The 19,886-nt window shown below is 38.2% G+C and overlaps 2 protein-coding genes across 2 annotated transcripts in view; both read right to left on the bottom strand.

Annotated features, from left to right (window-relative positions):
- Positions 1 to 19,886, bottom strand: part of LOC308094995 (uncharacterized protein) — a 793,896-nt gene that overhangs the window by 74,358 nt on the left and 699,652 nt on the right. The gene's annotated exons all lie outside the window — the stretch shown is intronic.
- On the bottom strand, positions 8,285 to 18,270 carry LOC308095029 (stonustoxin subunit beta-like). Its single transcript, XM_080441944.1, has 2 exons — positions 18,131 to 18,270; positions 8,285 to 11,095 (listed from the first exon to the last, which is right to left on the bottom strand). The coding sequence occupies exons 1-2, from the start codon at positions 18,195 to 18,197 to the stop codon at positions 10,527 to 10,529; spliced, it is 636 nt and encodes a 211-aa protein (XP_080298070.1). The 5' UTR covers positions 18,198 to 18,270; the 3' UTR covers positions 8,285 to 10,526.

A 19,886-nucleotide genomic window follows, 5' to 3' on the forward strand; every position in this document is an offset into this window, starting at 1 on the left:
CACACGCAGCCGTTCTTCCATTACAGTACAACTAAATTATATTAAATCATCATAACGTCACAGACTCTGGATTGGTTCTTCCCAAGGACCTCAATGGAAACAATACGACAAGGACTTTCATGACAAAGTATTTTAAATGTAATTTATGCTGTTTTAATAAAATATTCAATCAATCAAAAGAAAAAGAAGCTCGCCAGTGATGTTATTTCCAGTGGGAACCAGCAGATGGTGCTGTTGGGAGCCAGCATGGGCCTCAGACTGGGCCAGGCAGCTGAACACAGTGACTGGACATTGATGGTGTTGGTTCTCAACGTGTGGTCCGGGGACCCCTAGGGGTCCACATGGAGTTAGAGAATACATGTTCAGGTATAGGTGACAAAATGACAGCCAATCAGGAGAAAGTACCCATTTATCAGGGTTCCAGTTCCAATGTTGTGTGTCTGCTCATTTCTTTGTGTCATCACTTCCTATTTCACTTTAATCTGTATCCTGACTGGGTTCTCTATCCTGATTGGATACGATTGGTATCCTGACCTGAAAATAAATGTTCTGTTTAAGAGCTGGAGAGACATGGAGACTCCTGTGACTGAACAAACACTCTATACAGTAACAATGAGTAAACTATCACAATATAGAGATATTTAACACTTACTTTAACCACATAAAATCACTTACCTTACCTTTAATCAAGAAACGTGTTTTGGTCTTTGTTTAAATATATGTTTATATATATCTCAAATAATTAATAAGTTAGTTAATTCACTCAATTTTATACTTCGTCACACAACAGTGTCATGCAAAAATAGTGAAAATAGCCAATTTACAATCTCACAACGTCTGAGCTTGTAGACAGGCGGCGACAAGGACACGAGTCAGTCAGCGAGAGCATCAAAAACATTTAAAGGTCTTTTTAGGTTTTAGTTATACTTTGGGAGGCAAGTGTCCAACGACGTCACATGACGCAAGAGACGTCTAAATGACAGAAATGTGTCACGCAGGATCTCAACCTGAGTGACACAGACATGAGAGTGTCGGGTCCATTTGGTTCAGTTTGTACACTCTCAAGGAGCGTTCCCACCCAGAGATAAAACTAATATTTGTTCGAGCGTCTCAAGTACATACAGTCAACACAACGACACACCTTCAGAGTTATAGACCCGTATTGGGTCCATTTGGGACCCCTGGTGGTCCACAGACCCCACGTTGAGAACCAGTCGCCTTCCTCTGGAAAATGTGATAAAAATGTAAACGTATATATATATATATATATATATATATATATGTATATATATATATATATATATGTATCCCAGACGCCGTCATAAAATGTTTCATAATCCGATTAGGAAGAGGAAGTAAGCTCTTTACCACTGAAGCTAAAGTCACTTCCTTGGTTACATTTTGTGGCGACAGACACACAAACTTTATATAATAAAGTAATATATAATAAAGTAATACAAACTTTGAAATTGTTAAAAACTAAATTAAATGTCATTGTAAAGATGGTAGGCCAAAATCACAAATGTTCCATAACAAACAGCAGGCTGTCAGCTGTCACCTGACTACACTAGAAGCAGTGTCACGTAGCACGTACATGGCAGAGGATGAGTCATCATGTAAGGGGAAATATCTCAGCGTCAGCGCTGTCCAAAAGCCTCTAGAAGAACAGCAGAGAAAAAAAAACTAAATATAGCAAAACTACCGAAAACGTCTTCAATATTTCAACCGACACAAACGGATGTTACTGTGAGTCCCCGCGCAGGCCTCCCCGCGGGATGCAGTTACTATGGAAACGAACGGCGGGCATGAAGACACGGACGCACCGGTCCGGCTGTTAGCCTAAACACTCAGTGTTAAGGCTCCCCTAAACACTGAGGCTGCCTCAGTGTTAAGGCTCCCCTAAACACTGAGGCTGCCTCAGTGTTAAGGCTCCCCTAAACACTGAGGCTGTGCATGAAGCAGATCCAGCATGTAGTCTAGAGCAGTAGGCTACTTCTCAAACCTTTTCATGTCAAGGACCCCCACAATGATATGTAGGCTATTAGGCTGCGGACCCCCTTCTGAAAAACATTTTGTGCCAGGGATTTTTCAAAAATAGCAGATCTACAAGCTCATAGCGCTAGTGCCGCGCTATGAGCTTGTAGATCTGCTATTTTTGAATAGCCAAAGTGTGTGTGTGTGTGTGTGTGTGTGTGTGTGTGTGTGTGTGTGTGTGTGTGTGTGTGTGTGTGTGTGTGTGTGTGTGTGTGTGTGTTTTAGGCTCTATATGGACACTTGTGTTACATATAAATATCATCCTTTGGTAGAACATATTAAGGACTTAGGATTCTATCAACTTATTGTCCTTGTGTTAGTTAACCCTTTAAGACCCTTTAATGACTTCTAAATCCTAACCTCGCGTCACCAGTCTTTCCACCTTGGAGGAAAGCCTGACATATTATGGTTTTAGGATTCTATCAACTGTAGTTAACCCTTTAAGACCCTTTAATGTCTTCTATATCATTGGTGCTCAAAACATTTTCATGTCAAGGACCCCCAAAATGATATGTATTTGGCCGTGGACCCCCATCTCAACACATGTTGTTCCAGGGACCCCCAGAAGCACAGATCGGGGTTAAAAATGATCGCTTGCACAAAAAAAAAAGAAAAAAAGGGTTTGCACAAATTTCCAAGATTTTACAAAAATAGCAGATCTACAAGCTCATAGCGCGGCACTCGGCACTCGGTGCCGCGCTATGAGCTTGTAGATCTGCTATTTTTGAATAGCCCAAAGAAATGTAAAAAACAATGACACAGATGCGTTCCCGGTCCTGATGGATTAAACACACAACAGTAGCTTTAAACACTAAAGGCAGAAACACAAATACTGTAAAAGTGAAACAAACCAAAACACAGGTGTGTGTGTGTGTGTGTGTGTGTGTGTGTGTGTGTGAGCAGCAGTAATGGCTGCCATCAATCTGACTGCTTAGACCTTTAGATTCAACTACACACAATAAACTAAAACACAATCACCACATTTCTGGTAAAACCCTCAAGACAAGCTTTGTTTTACATCACAGAGCTTATTTTGAACATGTTTTATGTTCTAATACTTTATTTACCTGAACAAACAGGGACAAACTGATGTTGTTCTTTCTCTCTTCCTTGAAGAATGACGTCACCTGACCACCTGGAACTACCTGTGTCTCTCACAGGTGGAGTCGCCCCCTTGTGGTGAAACGTGGGATAGGTCTTTTCCTACTGCTCATTCCAAGACACAATAAGGCTCTTAAACATACAAGAAACATACATGATAAAACACACATGTTAGTCCATGAGCCAGAGCCCCAAAATTGAGCAAAAATTATCGAAAGAGTGGGCAAAACCAAACCTATATTAAATTGTTCATAGGGTCAATACGAGTAAATAAATATATGATAACCTTTCCACAGGAGCAGCTTTTTCATGGTTATCACACATTTTGTTATTTTCCCCATACGTACATGACAGGTGAAAAAATGACAAAATTTAAAAAAGAGTTATCATAATGAAACTTCCTGAGTTGATTACTTACATGAAGACAATGATTTATCGTATTACAAGTTTTCTGAAATTTTATATTTAAATATGCAAATTAGGCATAGGAAAATATGCCCAAATTTGCATAACTTTCCAGAATCAACATTGGACAAAGCCAGAGTCAACATACTTATTTCATTTTGTTAAGATGTTGGATTCAAAGGTTTTTAACGAGGGAATATTCAATATCTGCTCAATTTTGGGGCTCTGGCTCATGGACTAAATGCATAATTTGCATATTTAAATATACAATTTCAGAAAACTTGTAATACGATAAATCATTGTCTTCATGTAAGTAATCAACTCAGGAAGTTTCATTATGATAACTCTTTTTTAAATTTTGTAATTTTTTCACCTGTCATGTACGTATGGGGAAAATAACAAAATGTGTGATAACCATGAAAAAGCTGCTCCTGTGGAGAGGTTATCATATATTTATTTACTCGTATTGACCCTATGAACAATTTAATTTAGGTTTGGTTTTGCCCACTCTTTCGATAATTTTTGCACAATTTTGGGGCTCTGGCTCATGGACTATGTGGGGCTGCCTCAGTGTTTAGGGGAGCCTTAACAATTTGTGTAGATCTAATGTTTTGTAGATCTAATGTTCCCCTCAGAAAAGGAATTCTAGGGTTCAAGTGGTTAATGTAAAATAAACTAAATCCTATCACACAAAGATTTGGTGGACCCCCTATAGTAGCTCTGACGACCCCCTAGGGGTCCCGGACCCCCTGTTGAAGACCCCTGATGTAGACAGTGTCCTAACATACATTTAACAATGAAACAAAATGCATATAAAGATATGCAGTTAAAATGTTTTTGAATAATTGTTGTGCTATTGCTCGTTTAGATGTTTGAATGTTCATGAAAGACAATGGACTGGACCTGATGGGGAAAGCTTCAGAGTAAAGAGCTGGGTGGGATTTGAACCCTCGAACCTCTGGATCATGTAGACAGAGCTTCAACACACTGTGCTGCCTGCTGCCTTGCTTCATCACAGTCTTCATTCTGCTTTGATTAACAACAAACAATGATACAATAAAAAGAAGAAAAAAAAAACTTACAACAGCATATTAGTCTATGGTTTGTTGTGTTGCTTGTCTAGATGTTTGAAGGTTCAGAAACCACAATGTCTCTGGCTTTTATGTCATTATCCATTTGTCTTTTGATGAAGTTAAAATGTAACACAGTGGCTCAATGGATCAAGAGTCTGCCTACAAAATGGGAAGTTGAAAGTTTGATTCCCAGCTCTGACACAGAGTGAACGTGTCCCTGACATCTTGCCAACTGTTGAATACTTATTTTGTGTGTCCGTGGGGGTCCGTGGCCAAATGCATATCAATGTGGGGGTCCTTGACAACAAAATGTTTGAGAACCACTGAGCAGAAGGTCACAGGTTCAAGTCCCGACTCCAACAGTGTGTCTGAGTGTTCTTAAGTAAGACACTAAACTCCAACCTGCTCCTCTGTGGGCAGACATCAGCTGGGCAAAGCTGAAAGCTCCATTTCTCCCACAAGATCAAATAGGTCTAATTAGCAGATGAATAAAGCTGCTATCGGGCAGAATGCCTCGTTTCTTAAAGCACAAGTTAGTGAAAATAGCAGATCTACAAGCCCACAAGCTTGTGGATTGGCTTTTCTCACTATTTTATTAAATGTGTTTTTAATAATAAAAAAGGAATGGGTTTGGACACAATATGTTGTATATATTAGTGAATGAAATGTATAATTTATTAAATAAAATAGGTAAGATCAAATACATCTTAAAAAAATTAGAGTGAGCAACACTATTAGCAAAAAAGTATGTTATTGATATCCTGATAGGACAGTGATAAAAAGCCACAAGGAACCTTAGTTTTGGAGATTCCTCTAGATAATAATAAGAATAATTTTTAACAGAGTATTTCACTACACAATACAATACAATACACTGCAGTATTGATACTTTTACTTGAGTAAAAACTGTGAGTACTTCTTCCATCACTGTATTAAAGCACATAACTGCTGTGTATTTTAATGCAGTTCAAACGTGCAGATCCCCATAATGTCCAGCAGATGGCAGTGCAAAACCATATATTTTATATAGATGAATGATTGATTGATTCTTTCACAGTCGATACAAAACAAAGACATGACACAATCACAACCACTTTATCCATGTATTTGTTGGCTATCAAAAATAGCAGATTTACAAGCTATCAGAAAATATTTGAAGAACGAAAATGTGGACCCCCAGAAGCAAATATTTGAGTTAAAAATGTTTGCTTTAAAAATATATATAGATTCAAAGATATGCACACATTTTAGATTTTTCAAAAATAGCAGATCGGTGCCGCACTATGAGCTTGTAGATCTGCTATGATTGTGACACTATGTTAACTAATTTCGCTGGGGACCCCCCAACACGTTGTGTTGCCTGACAGAGCTATAAGTGTGTTCTGAACCCATTAAGACCGGGAACGCATCTGTGTCATTTTAACATTTATTTGGGCTATTACAAAAAAGGCAGATCTACAAGCTCATAGCGCGGCACCGGGTGCCGCGCAATGAGCTTGTAGATCTGCTGTTTTCCAAATCCTTACAGTTTGTTGCTCGGTGGTGATCCAACTTTTCCATGTCAAGGACCCCCAAAATCATATGTATTTGACCTTGGACCCTGCAAATAAAAGGTGTGAGAACCACTAGTACTAGTGGACTCATAATGTGTCATATAGTGTCGTAGTAAATCAGTGTCCCACATATTCTGAAGAAAACCTGGAGACTGACATTCAGTAATTGGTTCTTATGATCAAAATAAGAACAATAATGTTATGTAAAACAGAGAATCTAAGTCTTTACCACAGACACATTGATGAGCCCTGCTGCATGGCCATGGGCAGAAAGATGAAGAAACTAGACGTATGATTCTCATTGTAAAAACATATAAATATGATACAGTATGTAATGATAGGATATAATATGATACAGTATGTAAGCAGCCCCCATTCTATGGAATGCGCTCCCCTCCCATATTAATCTGGCCCCCACCATCGATACTTTTAAATCTCGCCTTAAGTCCCACCTTTATGCTTCGGCGTTTGACCCTGTTTGAGTGTTTCGGTGGTCTATGTTTTGTCTCTATGTTTTGTCTCACTGTCTGTTGACATGTCTGCGTCATATTTTCAGTGATGTGTTTCTTTCTGTTGTTTATTTTGCTTCGTTTGTTTATGTTTTTGCTTCTGTGTTTAGCTTTGTCTCTGTGTTTTTTAACTTTCCCAGTGTATTTGGTTTTCTCTGTACAGCACTTTGTTAACCCTGAACAAGTTTTAAAATGTGCTTTATAAATAAAGTGGATTGGATTGGAATGATAGGATATAATATGATACAGTATGTAATGATAGGATATAATATGATACAGTATGTAATGATAGGATATAATATGATACAGTATGTAATGATAGGATATAATATGATACAGTATGTATTGATAGGATATATTATGATACAGTATGTAATGATAGGATATAATATGATACAGTATGTAATGATAGGATATAATATGATACAGTATGTAATGATAGGATATAATATGATACAGTATGTAATGATGGATATATTATGATACTGTATATAATAATAGAATATAATATGATAAATGTCTCATTCTTGGTCTAGTGTGATGAATGCACTGAAGTGGAATGAGAGCTGGATGAACACGTTTATGAATAAACATTTTATCTTTGAATGAGTGTGAGCAGAAAAATGATGGAGATGGCGTTGTTTGGAACTTGTTCAGATCACCAACATATTGGAAGGGGTATAAAGCAGAATCTTGCCTTTATATCTTTATTAGCAAGAAGAAGGATACTATTGGAGTGGAAATCACCACTGGCCCCTAAAGCATCTGTATGGCTTAAAGACCTCACAATGTACCTACATTTGGAGAAAATTAAATTTAATCTGAGAGGATCACCGGGAAAATTCGATCAGGTGTGGGGCCCTATGATTAAATATATAACTAAATTAAAGACGTTACAGGACAGATAAAGCAAACACCACCATCGACACGTTGACAAGCTCTAGGTTAATACATGCTAAAGGAAGAAAATAACGGATTCATACTTTCCTTTTTTGTATACACTCCATATGTACCATGTGGAGGGTTAGCGAGGGAAATCATAATACTTATGAATTATTATTATGTATTTTTATTTTTTATTTTGAGTTATGTAAGTGTATGTTACATGTCTGAATGTTGCATGTTGTATATGGGATTGGAGTGGGGGTAGTAAGGGCACAAAAAAAAAGAAGTACTTTTGACATCCTATAGCAACTGTATTCCGATGTACTTGTCAAAAGCAATAAATACACATTTAAGAGTGTGAGCAGAAAAATTAAACAATAACATATCACATGTGTTCTGATTATTGTGCACAGTGTATCGTGTTAATGAGGAATCTAAACAGCACAGAGTAAGGATTTCTAATTAATTTAGAGATCTGTTATTTATGGGTGCTTCTGTAGGTCTATCCATCAGTGTGACAGTTTACAGTTGGTAGTAAGCTTTGTATCTATAGTGAGCTGTATTGATTGATTGAATATTTTATCAGGCAGAAATGTAAAACAGCACAAGTACAGTTAATAACACTTTGTCTAAAAGGTCCGTCCAAAAAAGTCCTTGCGGTCTTGTTTCCATTGAGGTCGTGACATGACAACACTATGAATATTAATACACAGGAACAACGACATGTCAAGAATACATTTATTAAACTATTATTACTTCTACACATGATCATACAATAACATGTGAAGAATGAGAATAATATCACATTCATATTCAATGAAAACACAATAATGGAATGAGTGAGGAAACAATGATGTAATAATGAATCAATGAATAAACAATGATTGATTTGAGTTCATAAACACATTTAGTAGATGTTTGAATCCAGAGTGATTGACAAAGTCCAAGATGAGAGTCAAACTATGAGTCAAATCTGCTGTCAAAATGAACACTGCTCACATCACTCGGGTGGCTCAGTGGTAAAGTCCCTGCCCACCACCACGGAGGTTGTGGGTTACAATCCACCGTGGTGCATCCGGCTTTGTCCAACGTCTATGTGAACACAACTGGGGGCGGGAGGAGTGGGACGAAGGCCCTACGTCCTGCCGGTGGGGGCTCCTCACTGGCAGGTGAGCCAATAGGAGACAACACAGAGATGTGTGTGGGGAGGAATTCATTGGCATGACGACTAAACTGGGGAGAAACTTTGAAAAATCACACCCAGTGTGAAGTGAGCGGTGCTATTTATGAGTTATTAATTTCATCATGCATCTCGGTAGCCAATCACAGCACGTCCTGCGAAGTGACGTGCTTACATTTTTTACATTATTATTAATTTCATCATGCCCTCGCTAGCCAATCACAGTGCGTCTGCGAAGTTTGAAGTTAATTTCATCATGTGTCTCGCTAGCCAATCACAGCACACCCTGCAAAGCTTAGCCTATGGGCGTGTTTTCCACAGCATGGCGTCACAGCGAAAGAAAAAAGTGCACGACGGAAAGAAAAACTTTCACCACAGATGGGTCCTAAACCCTCTTATAGGAGCGGTTGCACCGCTCAAAAATGATGCTACTAAGTTAAAAACATGTAATAAAAATAATGAACACTGAACACTGCTCACAATGTGTCGCTTTTTGACGTAGATCTTAGCTATTAGAGGGGGGGGGGGGGGGATGGACCAATTACAGAACCCTGAGGGACTCCAGTCAATAAAGTATATGGGGTTAACTGGTTAAGTATAAAGGTTTATCAATAAACTATATTGCTACTGTGAGAATTACATGATCAAATATACAGTTTTCCTCAGTCTATTCTTGTGTAAAAATATCAAAAATAAAATATTACATAAAATATGAGTTTGTATCATAAGAGACACAATATGACACTGATATCTACATCATCATCATCATCATCATCATCATCATCATCAGTGTTGATGGACAGTATTTATGATACATATTTATAAAAGTATGGAGTGGAGGTTTGTTCACTTCTATCTAATCTAATCTAAGATCTAAAGCTCCCTGTGGTGATGACTCATTTATACCATAGAGTTTGACATTAATATGGATTTGACCAGGGACCCCCATTTGAACATATTTGTGCCAGGGACCCCCATTTGAACACATTTGTGCCAGGGACCCCCATTTGAAAATATTTGTGCCAGGGACCCCCATTTGAACATATTTGTGCCACGGACCCCCGAACAACATTTGTGTTGTTACAATTATCAAAAATATATATTTAAAAAATTCTAATGTTTTTACTTTTTTTAATAGCAGATCTACAAGCTCACAATGCGTTGTGAGCTTGTATATCTGCTATTTTCAAATAGCCTATATATACAGAGGTTAACGTGTTTAAACTGATTTAGAGACCACTGGTTATCAAAGTAGGGTCCAGGGGCCCCCGGGGTCCTTGAGGGGGTTCCAGGGGGTCCCAGGGGGTCCTTGAGGGGGTTCCAGGGGGTCCTAAGCTAAATTATTAAATATACATTAATAGCATCAAACTCAGTGTAACCACTTTAACCACATATTACTTTGGTATTGGGAAATAGCAGATCTACAAGCTCACAGTGTGTCATAATCTAATGTGTTGCGAGCTTGTAGATCTGATATTTTAGGAAACATGTAGTTTTGTATATCATTTGTACAATTTTTAACACAAATCTTGTCTTATGGAGGGGGTCAAAGGTCAAAAATCTACAGGAGCTTTAATGTTTGACTGTCACTGTGCTGCTTATTACATCATCATGATGATGTCACTGTGATGTCATGATGAGTCACTCATGCCCAAATATGGAGTCCATGATGTCAGACTCAGCTAGTCTCAAAGTATCCTGGCAACAGTGGTAACCATGACAACCTGCACTCACTCACACATGTTGAGTAACCATGGTGACCTGATGTCATCCTCACATAGAGACTCTATCTCTGCTCACACAGACACACTGAGGAGGAGGAGGAGGAGAAGAAGGGGTCTAACCTGAACCTGAACCCAGCATAGAGAGGTTCAGAGAATGTGTTCTGGAAGGTGTACAGGTGTGCCAGTGAGTCAGAGGACCCTTTATAGAAGGACAGAGTCCCAGCAGGCCAGTCCAGATACACTGATACTCTGTTAGAGTCAGACGGACTGACAGGGAGGACAGTGTCCTTACTATTGTGTCTGACAGTGTAACTGTTACCATGGAGACCACCACCACTACAGAACAGACTCCAGGACTTGTCATTGTCTCCAAGCCTACAGTCAACACCACCTCCTTTCCTGCTGATCCCTCTGTAAGTCACTGCTATAGAAACCCCTACACTCCACTCTACCTCCCAGTAACAGCATCCAGTCAGACCCTCTGTACACAGAACCTGATTCCATACATCAAACCTGTCAGGATGTTCAGGATATGATTGATCCGTATGTCCCCGTGTCACCTTTCTGTTGTTCTCAGACAGAGAGAGGATTCTGTGTGCTGTGTTTGTGTCCAGTGTGAGAGGATGGAAATCTGATGAGAAAAACAACACAGTAAACATTAAATACATCATTCACTGACTGACACACACACACACACACACACACACACACACACACACACACACACACACACACACACACACACACACACACACACACACACACACACACACACACACACACACACACACACACACACACACACACACACACACACACACACACACACACACACACCCCCCCCCCCCCCCTCAGAAGATCGTCTCTGTCGGGTGGAAACCTTGTATGTCCAAAACATTTATTTTATTAATATCATTTTAAAACCATTTTAAAATAGCCAATGGTCAAAAGATCTACAAGCTCACAACGTGTCAGAGATACAAGGTTTCTGCCCGACGACAACACAGTAAAATGTGAGTCAGAATGTCTTAAAGCCTCCAGGTGAGAAGTGACTTTCTGTGAGAAAATGTTTACATTAAGTTTATGTGAAATGACATCAATGTGGAAAAGTACTCGCATGTTTTACTTGAGTAAAAGTATCAATACTGCAATGTATAAATACTCTGTTACAAGTAAAAGTCCGGAATTCAAAATTTACTTGTAAAAGTACAAAAGTATTGGTATTAAAATGTAATTAAAGTACCAGAAGTAGAAAGTACTCATTATGCAGAATGTCCCATTTCACAAGTTTTCAAATGTATAAATTGTATAAAAATCTTTTGAAAATAGCAGATCTACAAGCTCACAATGTGTCACATCGCAACGCATTGTGAGCTTATAGATCTTCTATTTTCAAATGGCCAAAATGAATATAGGGCTGAAGTGGTTAACGTATGTTTTGTAAGAATAATCTAAATGCTCCAAGTAACTAGTAATTTTAGTGGAGCAAAAGTACACTATTTGTCTCTGAAATGTAGTGGAGTAGAAGTAAAAGTACAGAAAATTGGAAATACTCCAGTAAAGCAAAAATACCTCAAAATGTTACTTAAGTAAAGAACTTGAGTAAATGTACTTAGTTACTTTACACCTCTGAAAATACACACATCCTGTTACATCAAATGTTCCTAAAATGTTAAGGCTGCGACCCCATTTGAACTGGGGACCCCCCAAAATAATCATATTCTAACTGGGGACCCCCCAAAATAATCATATTCTAACTGGGGACCCCTCAAAATAATCATATTTTAACTGGGGACCCCAAAAATAATCATTATTTCAACTGGGGAGTCGGGACCCCCCAAAATAATCATTATTTCCCCATTTGAACTGGGGACCCCCCAAAATAATCATATTCTAACTGGGGACCCCCCAAAATAATCATATTCTAACTGGGGACCCCCCAAAATAATTATATTCTAACTGGGGACCCCCAAACTAATCATTATTTCAACTGGGGACCCCCCAAAATAATCATATTTGAACTGGGGACCCCCCACCCTGACAAGCACTTGTCAGGGTGGGGGGAAGTTGTAGGAGTTGAGGAGTCATTTAGTTTGACTCGGTTCCACATATAAATATTGTGAAAATAGCCGATCTACAAGCTCACAACGCCTCAGCGTTGTGAGCTTGTAGATCGGCTATTTATAGCCAGGTCATTTATAGTCGATTGGCTATTTATAGCCGATCTACCACTTATAGATCGGCTAGCTTGTAGATCTATTTTGTAGATCGTCTATTTTCACAATGTTTGCCTCTTTCTTACGTAATATTTGACAATTTGGCCATTTGGTGTTAAAAAGGTCTTAAAAGTCCTTAAATTGTAACATTATAAATGTGCAGATACCCTGTATACACTTATACTGTATGTTGGTTTGTTTACTGTTGAGTGAGAAAACAATGTTACACATTAAGATAATCATCTGGGGACCCCCCACAATAATTTGGGGACCCCCCTGGGGGTCCCGACCGTGAGTTTGGAAACCACTGTGTTACATAGAAAACATTCAGCATCTATAAGTTAGCAACACCTCACACCATGGTGTGAAGCGTTGCTAACTTGTAGATCGGCTATTTTAGTTATTTTTGAAATAAGGAGGAATTACAAGCTGATTTACAAGCTCACAACGTTTCACGATGCGAGGCGTTGTGGGCTTGTAGATCTGCTATTTATTATGTATATTAATTTTTTTATGTTTTTATGCACTACAGTTTTTACATCTACAAGCCGATCTACAAGCTCACAACATGTCACAATGCAACATGTGAGCTTAGATCCGCTGTTTTTGAAATAGCCAATCTACAAGCTCACAGGCTGTCATGATGCAGGGCATTGTGAGCTTGTAGATTTTCTTATCTTACCACAACCCAATCTGCAAGCTCACAGGCTATTTTTACCTAATTTTCAAATATAGCCGATCTAAAAGCTCACAACGCATCATGATGTGATGCATGGTGAGCTTGTAGATCGGCTATTTTCATCTATTTCAATTATTGATAATCTAGAATCCAATCTGCAAGCTCACAATGTGACGAGTTGTGAGCTTGTAGATCCACTGTTTAAAACAGCAAAAGTCCATATAAAAGTTCATCACACGTTAAACAACATATTGTGAGTTTATGTTTGAAATACAGCTGATCTACAAGCTCACAACCTGTCACAATGTAATTCATGAGTTTGTAGATCTACTTTTGAGTTTTAAACAAAACCAAACTACAAGCTCACAACGTGTCGCAATGTGATCCTAGTGAGCTTGTAGATCGTCTACCTTAAAAAGAAAAACAAATCAGCTGATCTACAAGCTCACAACACATCACACTGATGTGCTTTGTGAGCTTGTAGATCGGCTATCTTTGTTATGTTTGATATATTGAGGTCTGAGGAACATCCAGCAGGCTTTAAACATCACATTCATGATGGTAATAAACCATTTAACTTATGGATCATAATTATTCCAGTACAGAGTTCTGCTCTGCATCTGGCTTTTTAAATTACTTTGGATGAGCGTGATCTTCTACTTGTTGATGTTTGAAGTAACTCACTACCTGTCACATTGCAACATGGTGTGAGCTTGTAGATCGGCTGTTTTTGAAATATAGCCAAAACTCATAGCGCATCATAATGCGAGGCTTTGCAAGCTTGTAGATCTGCTATTTCTTGTAATATGTAAAGGTGTAAAGGCTCACAACGCAACATGATGTGAGCTTGTATATCGGCTCACAACCCGTCACAATGAGACAAGTTGTGATCAGCATTTTGTATTTATTTGTAATAGTCTATCTAAAAGCTCACCACACGTCATGATCAGGGTTTATTCTTTTTTGGCCGTTAATTATAAAGATCACAGGCCACCGTGGCCGATTGGAAAAATGCTGTTATTAGACTATTTTATGTCTGTCTGTCTGCAATGGATAAAGCGGTGAAAGTTGGTGACACACATACATTGCAGGCAAGTAATGAACCTTCCTTGTACCATCATTCATGATGACATAATTAACATTAACAAAACAAAACAAAAGCTGTAGGTTTTGCATATTAAGGTTGAATGAGATGTAGGGCCCACAACATATATTAATGTGTTTATACTGTGTGACGTAGTCACGCAAGCTGTTCATAACGCCCACTTTATTCAGTTATTTTTTGGAAAGCGACACCTCTGCATGATAGAGTAGATAGATATTACTAGCCCACTTCATTCTTTGGCCGGTAAAATATAATCCTGTCGGTCAAGGTGGCCGGCCCAAAAAGTGCCTTGCGGAAACCCTGGTCATGATGCAATGTATTGTGAGTTTGTAGATTGGCTCTTTTTATGTTTGAAATACAGCTGATCTACAAGCTTACAACCTGTCTCAATGTGACTCGTTGTGAATTGTTAGATAGGCAAATTTTGTTTCAAATATAGCTGAACTACAAGCTCTCAACGTGTCAAAATGTGACACGTGAGCTTGTAGATCGGCTATATTTTAAATATTGCCGATCTACAAGCACACAATGTGTCACAATGCGAGGTGTTGTGAGGAGTTGTGAGGCATTGGGTCTCATTCACTAAGCTCAGGTCCTCACATATTTTGTACTTATGTGCATATACGTGACTTCCCATGTTCAGTATTCATTCATATTTTTTTTACCGTGAATTTGGGCGGACACTCAAACTCACTGCTCAGGAACAGACTTATATGCCTTAAACCATTCGTATATGTTATTAGAATGCCTTATTCTTCATGAAATATCTATGACAATAGTGCCAAACCTCAAATAATGTTTTTATGTGCCCAAGATTTGTCAACACATAAAAAGATTATGTCAAAGATCTATTGCTTGGATGCATATGGTAGACATGATTCAAATTCAACCGAGTATTTCTTTTCAGTTGACACATTTAGAGCTGAATTATTAGGTCCCTCTGTGTGTTTTCCGTTCCTGCAAATGTGGCCACAGTTTCACATATTGGACTTTCATACCAACATGTTTGCGCTATTAATTTATAATATTGACCACATCACATCACACTTATGTCTTATCATCTGATGAGGATACAGTATGGATGAAATCTAGCTGTGTCCATAATATCCATTCACCATTCTGACTTAGGACAGGATATGTTGTTAATCCAAAGGACAGTTTTATCCTCAGTAATCAATAAAGTGTGATCTGGTCCATAATCTATCGGATCTCTGCGTTCCTGGATTCCAGCGTCAAAATGTTACCTCAGTCAAATGTGAGCATTATTTAATAGAAAAGGCACGTTTTATTAGCCTATTATTTGGTGGTGGGGTTAAACTTTATAACTTCTTATTCTCATTATGAGATCATTACTTTATTAACGTTCAGCTGATCCATCGTGCGATCGAGGGACTCACTTCCAGACAGAACAGATGTACAAGTTGTCAATGCGGTGCGACTTGACGCGTTGTATTTTGGCAGATCTGGTTTTTTTTTTCTTCACGTGGGTTATTTCTGGTTGCCTTTTATGGTGTTAAATGGGGCGTGGAACAATACAAAGGATCTACACGGGAGCACACTAGTGACTTTAGAACACAAATGAGATACACCTGTGATCCACACAAATCATAGCTCTGAACCCTCTTTCATGAATCACACGTCAGAATTGACTTATCCCAATATACATATGTTATTTATGACCAGGATATACACCTTATTTATGACCAGGATATACACCTTATTTATGACCAGGATATACACCTTATTTATGACCAGGTTAGTGAATGAGGCCCATTGTTTATGTCAACCCACATGACCTTAGTTTTCTGAAAAACATAAATGTTTTATTCAAAATAAATAAAAAGATTCATGTTGCTATATACATAGAAACATCTAAAATGACACAGATGCTTTCCTGGTTTTAAAGGTATAACAACGTATAGGCTTTCCAGGTCTTAATGGGTTAAGGACCGGGCCAAGAGCAGAGAAACCTCCTGAATTCCCTGGAAGCTCTACTGAAGAGTTTTCAGGACAGTATCTGGGGAGGGGCAACCCACTATAAAACAGCAGTGGTGGATAAAAGTACTCACATTTTGTACTTAAGTAAAAGTATCAATACTGCAGTGTAGAAATACTCTGTTACAAGTAAAAGTCCGGTAATCAAAATTTACTTGAGTAAAAGTACAAAAGTATTGGCATCAACATATACTTAAAGAGGTGGTGCCATGTTTTTGCACTTTTTCTGTTTTTCATGTGTCTATGAGGTTGATATAACTTCATTAAGCCCCCCGGTGGTGTTTTTATGGTGTTTTATGTCTTCTCTGACTATTTGGAGTTTCTTCCTGGAGGCTGAAACCTTGAGGGTCAAACGTGCCAATAGAGAAACAGCGCTTTAGTGACATCACAAAGCCCACACCCTCCCCCTCATTATCATAACACAACAGGTGTGGGCATGAGGAGGAGGAGGGACTAGGACAGGTGGGTGGTGCTAAGGTGGTGGAGGAGGTGCTAAGGTGAGAACCAGGTATGCTTAATGCACTGGTGGGTGTGTCTACATAAAAACAACATTTTAACACTTACTGTACACTTTTCTTTTGTTGAAAAAAATCCTTACATAATAATAATACCTTATGATCAGGTTTTAGGGTTGAAAAATATCATGGCACTCCATCTTTAAATTAACAAAAGTAAAAGTACTCATTATTATTTTCAAATGGCCGAAATATATATAGGGCTGAAGTGGTTCATGCAAGTGTTGTAATAATAATCTAAATCTGCAAAGTAACTAGTAACTAATGCTGGCAAATAATTGTAGTGGAGTAAAAGTACAATATTTGCCTCTGAGATGTAATGGAGTAGAAGTAAAAGTATTGAATATGGGAATTACTTCGGTAAAGTAAAAAAAATCCTCAAAAGTGTACTTAACCCATTAAGACCTGGAACGCATCTGTGTCACTTTAGATTTCTTTGGCTATTCAAAAATAGCAGATCTACAAGCTCATAGCGCGGCACCGAGTGCCGCGCTATGAGCTTGTAGATCTGCTAGATATTTTTTTTCCTTTTTTTTCTCTCCAAAAAACTGCTAGGATTTAGAAAACATTTTAAAGAATCTCCTCAGGTCTTAACACACTCGGGTGACAAAAACGGTCCGGACCGTTTTTGACCCAATTTTATGTTTATACGTGGGGCCCACGTGGGGGCGCTCTAACAAAACTTTGGGATCATCCAAGGAGTCTCTGAGAAGGAGAGGCCGGATGTGGATCCATGTCAAAAATCCTTCCGGTCGGCCTTTCCAATGTTAACTCCTTGACTAAAAGCTTAATATCTCCATCTCTTTTTAACGTGGTGGAAGCAAGCCGTTTTCGATCGGCGATCACTCTGCAATGGAGGATCGCTTTAGAAATATTATTGTTCCAGGCGTTAGTCGGGACCCTCCGCCGTCTCCCACGCACGCTTTGTTTACATGCACTTCCGCGTCGGGGCTTCTACAGCACGAAACCTATCAACGTAAGTGGATGGAAGACTAGCCGGCACAGAACGTATAATATTTGAATAAACCTCTGGCACCCAATGTGTTAATGGGTTAAGGACAGTACTTGAGTAAATATACTCAGTTACTTTACACCACTGTAAAACAGTGTACACAATGTTAATGTGTGATATTAGCACAGACAGACAGATACTCACATTTTCTAGGATTAAGCCAATCTTCTCCTCCATGTTTCACTCTGTAGGAAATAGAACAACAATGCATCAATGTCTAACTGTCTAACACAACGTCTCCACTACCTGACACTACAGTGTTTCTCCTATCATTATCTTGGCCCTGCAGCCCATCCAGACATACTCACTGCTGCCCAGTTTGGATCTCATCACCTACCCTACATATATATATAACCCCTATATATATATATATATATATATATATATATTAGGGGTGTAACGATACATTTTAACAACGATTCGATACGTATCACGATACTTGGTTGTCGATACGATACATGAACGATACAGGTTAATTTAGAACGATACGATATGTTTCGATTCAGTGATTTAGTCGATACGATACATGAACGATACAGGACAGGTTAATTTAGAACGATACGATTCGATTCAATGACTTAAAATCGATATAGTAACTATTTATTTACCCAAAAATTCTGTGTGAAAAATAAATACCTGGATACTGGATATAAACCCCTCTTTCTCTTTTTTTCTTCTTAAAAGTACTTAGTTTGATATAATTGATTATTTGCATTGCAGAACGATTCGATACGATTATTTGCATTGCAAAACGATTCGATACGATACAAAGTCAAACGATACGATATTTAGCTGTTTGCATATCGATATAGTAGATCGTTGAAAATTCAAAACGATGCATCGATGCAGTTACTGTATCGTTACGGGCCTAATATATATATATATATATATATATATATATATATATATATATATATATATATATATATATATATATATATATATTTGTTGGTTAAAGTATTAACTAAATATACATACATCTAGCATCTATGTATGACTTTGTGTCAGAGTAAATACACCGTTAAGAGACACATGAGGGAAACACTGTACATTCACTGTACTATCCAACATGGACACAGCCCAAGTCTACTCACATGCAGTTCTCCAGAACTGAATCATTCACCATGTTGAGGCTCAGGTCCAACTCTCTTAGGGAGGGATGAGAGTTTACAGCTGAGGCCAGAACTTCACAGCATCTCTCTGACAAGCAGCAGTGAGCCAGTCTGAATGAAGAATGAAACACCAGATTTAAAAAAAAGAAAAAGAGAGAATAAATAAAACACTCAATATAGATCATAATATACTGATGATATTACGGATCCCCATATATGGGCATAAAATAAATGCACAAAATCTCTGTAAGTATGTATGTATTTACGTTAAGTACGTCTGTAGTTCAGGTATCTTGAGAACTGTCCGACAGACCAACGTCAAACTTGGCAAATGACCTGAGTGTATTCTTATGTCAAAAGTCCCTAAAAGGCCAATTTGAATTACTTCCTGACATAAGCAATAACTTGTGCATAAATATGAAACTTGATTTCATTCACCATAGCTGTGATCCCCATAGCTGCATGTTCCTCCAAACACACCTGATTTAAATGATAGAGCGCTACGCCATTTTGAATCTCATTCAAGATGACGTCCAGACAGTGTATTAGTCATTTTAAACTTAAAGAGTAAAATATGTATCTGAAAACATTGTTGTTTAGAAATAAGAAATGTAGTTACATGAACAGGCTTCCAGTGGTGTAAAGTAACTAAATACATTTACTGTACTTAAGTACAATTTTGTAGTTGTGATTAGTTGAGACACAAATAGGCTTCCGTTTCAGACTGATCCTTCAAAATAAAATGAGAAATGTCTTTAAGTACATTGCAAGATCATCTGAAAACTGCT

The sequence above is a fragment of the Gymnoscopelus braueri genome (genome assembly GCF_963280865.1).
Source record: "Gymnoscopelus braueri genome assembly, chromosome: 11".
NCBI lineage: Eukaryota > Metazoa > Chordata > Actinopteri > Myctophiformes > Myctophidae > Gymnoscopelus > Gymnoscopelus braueri.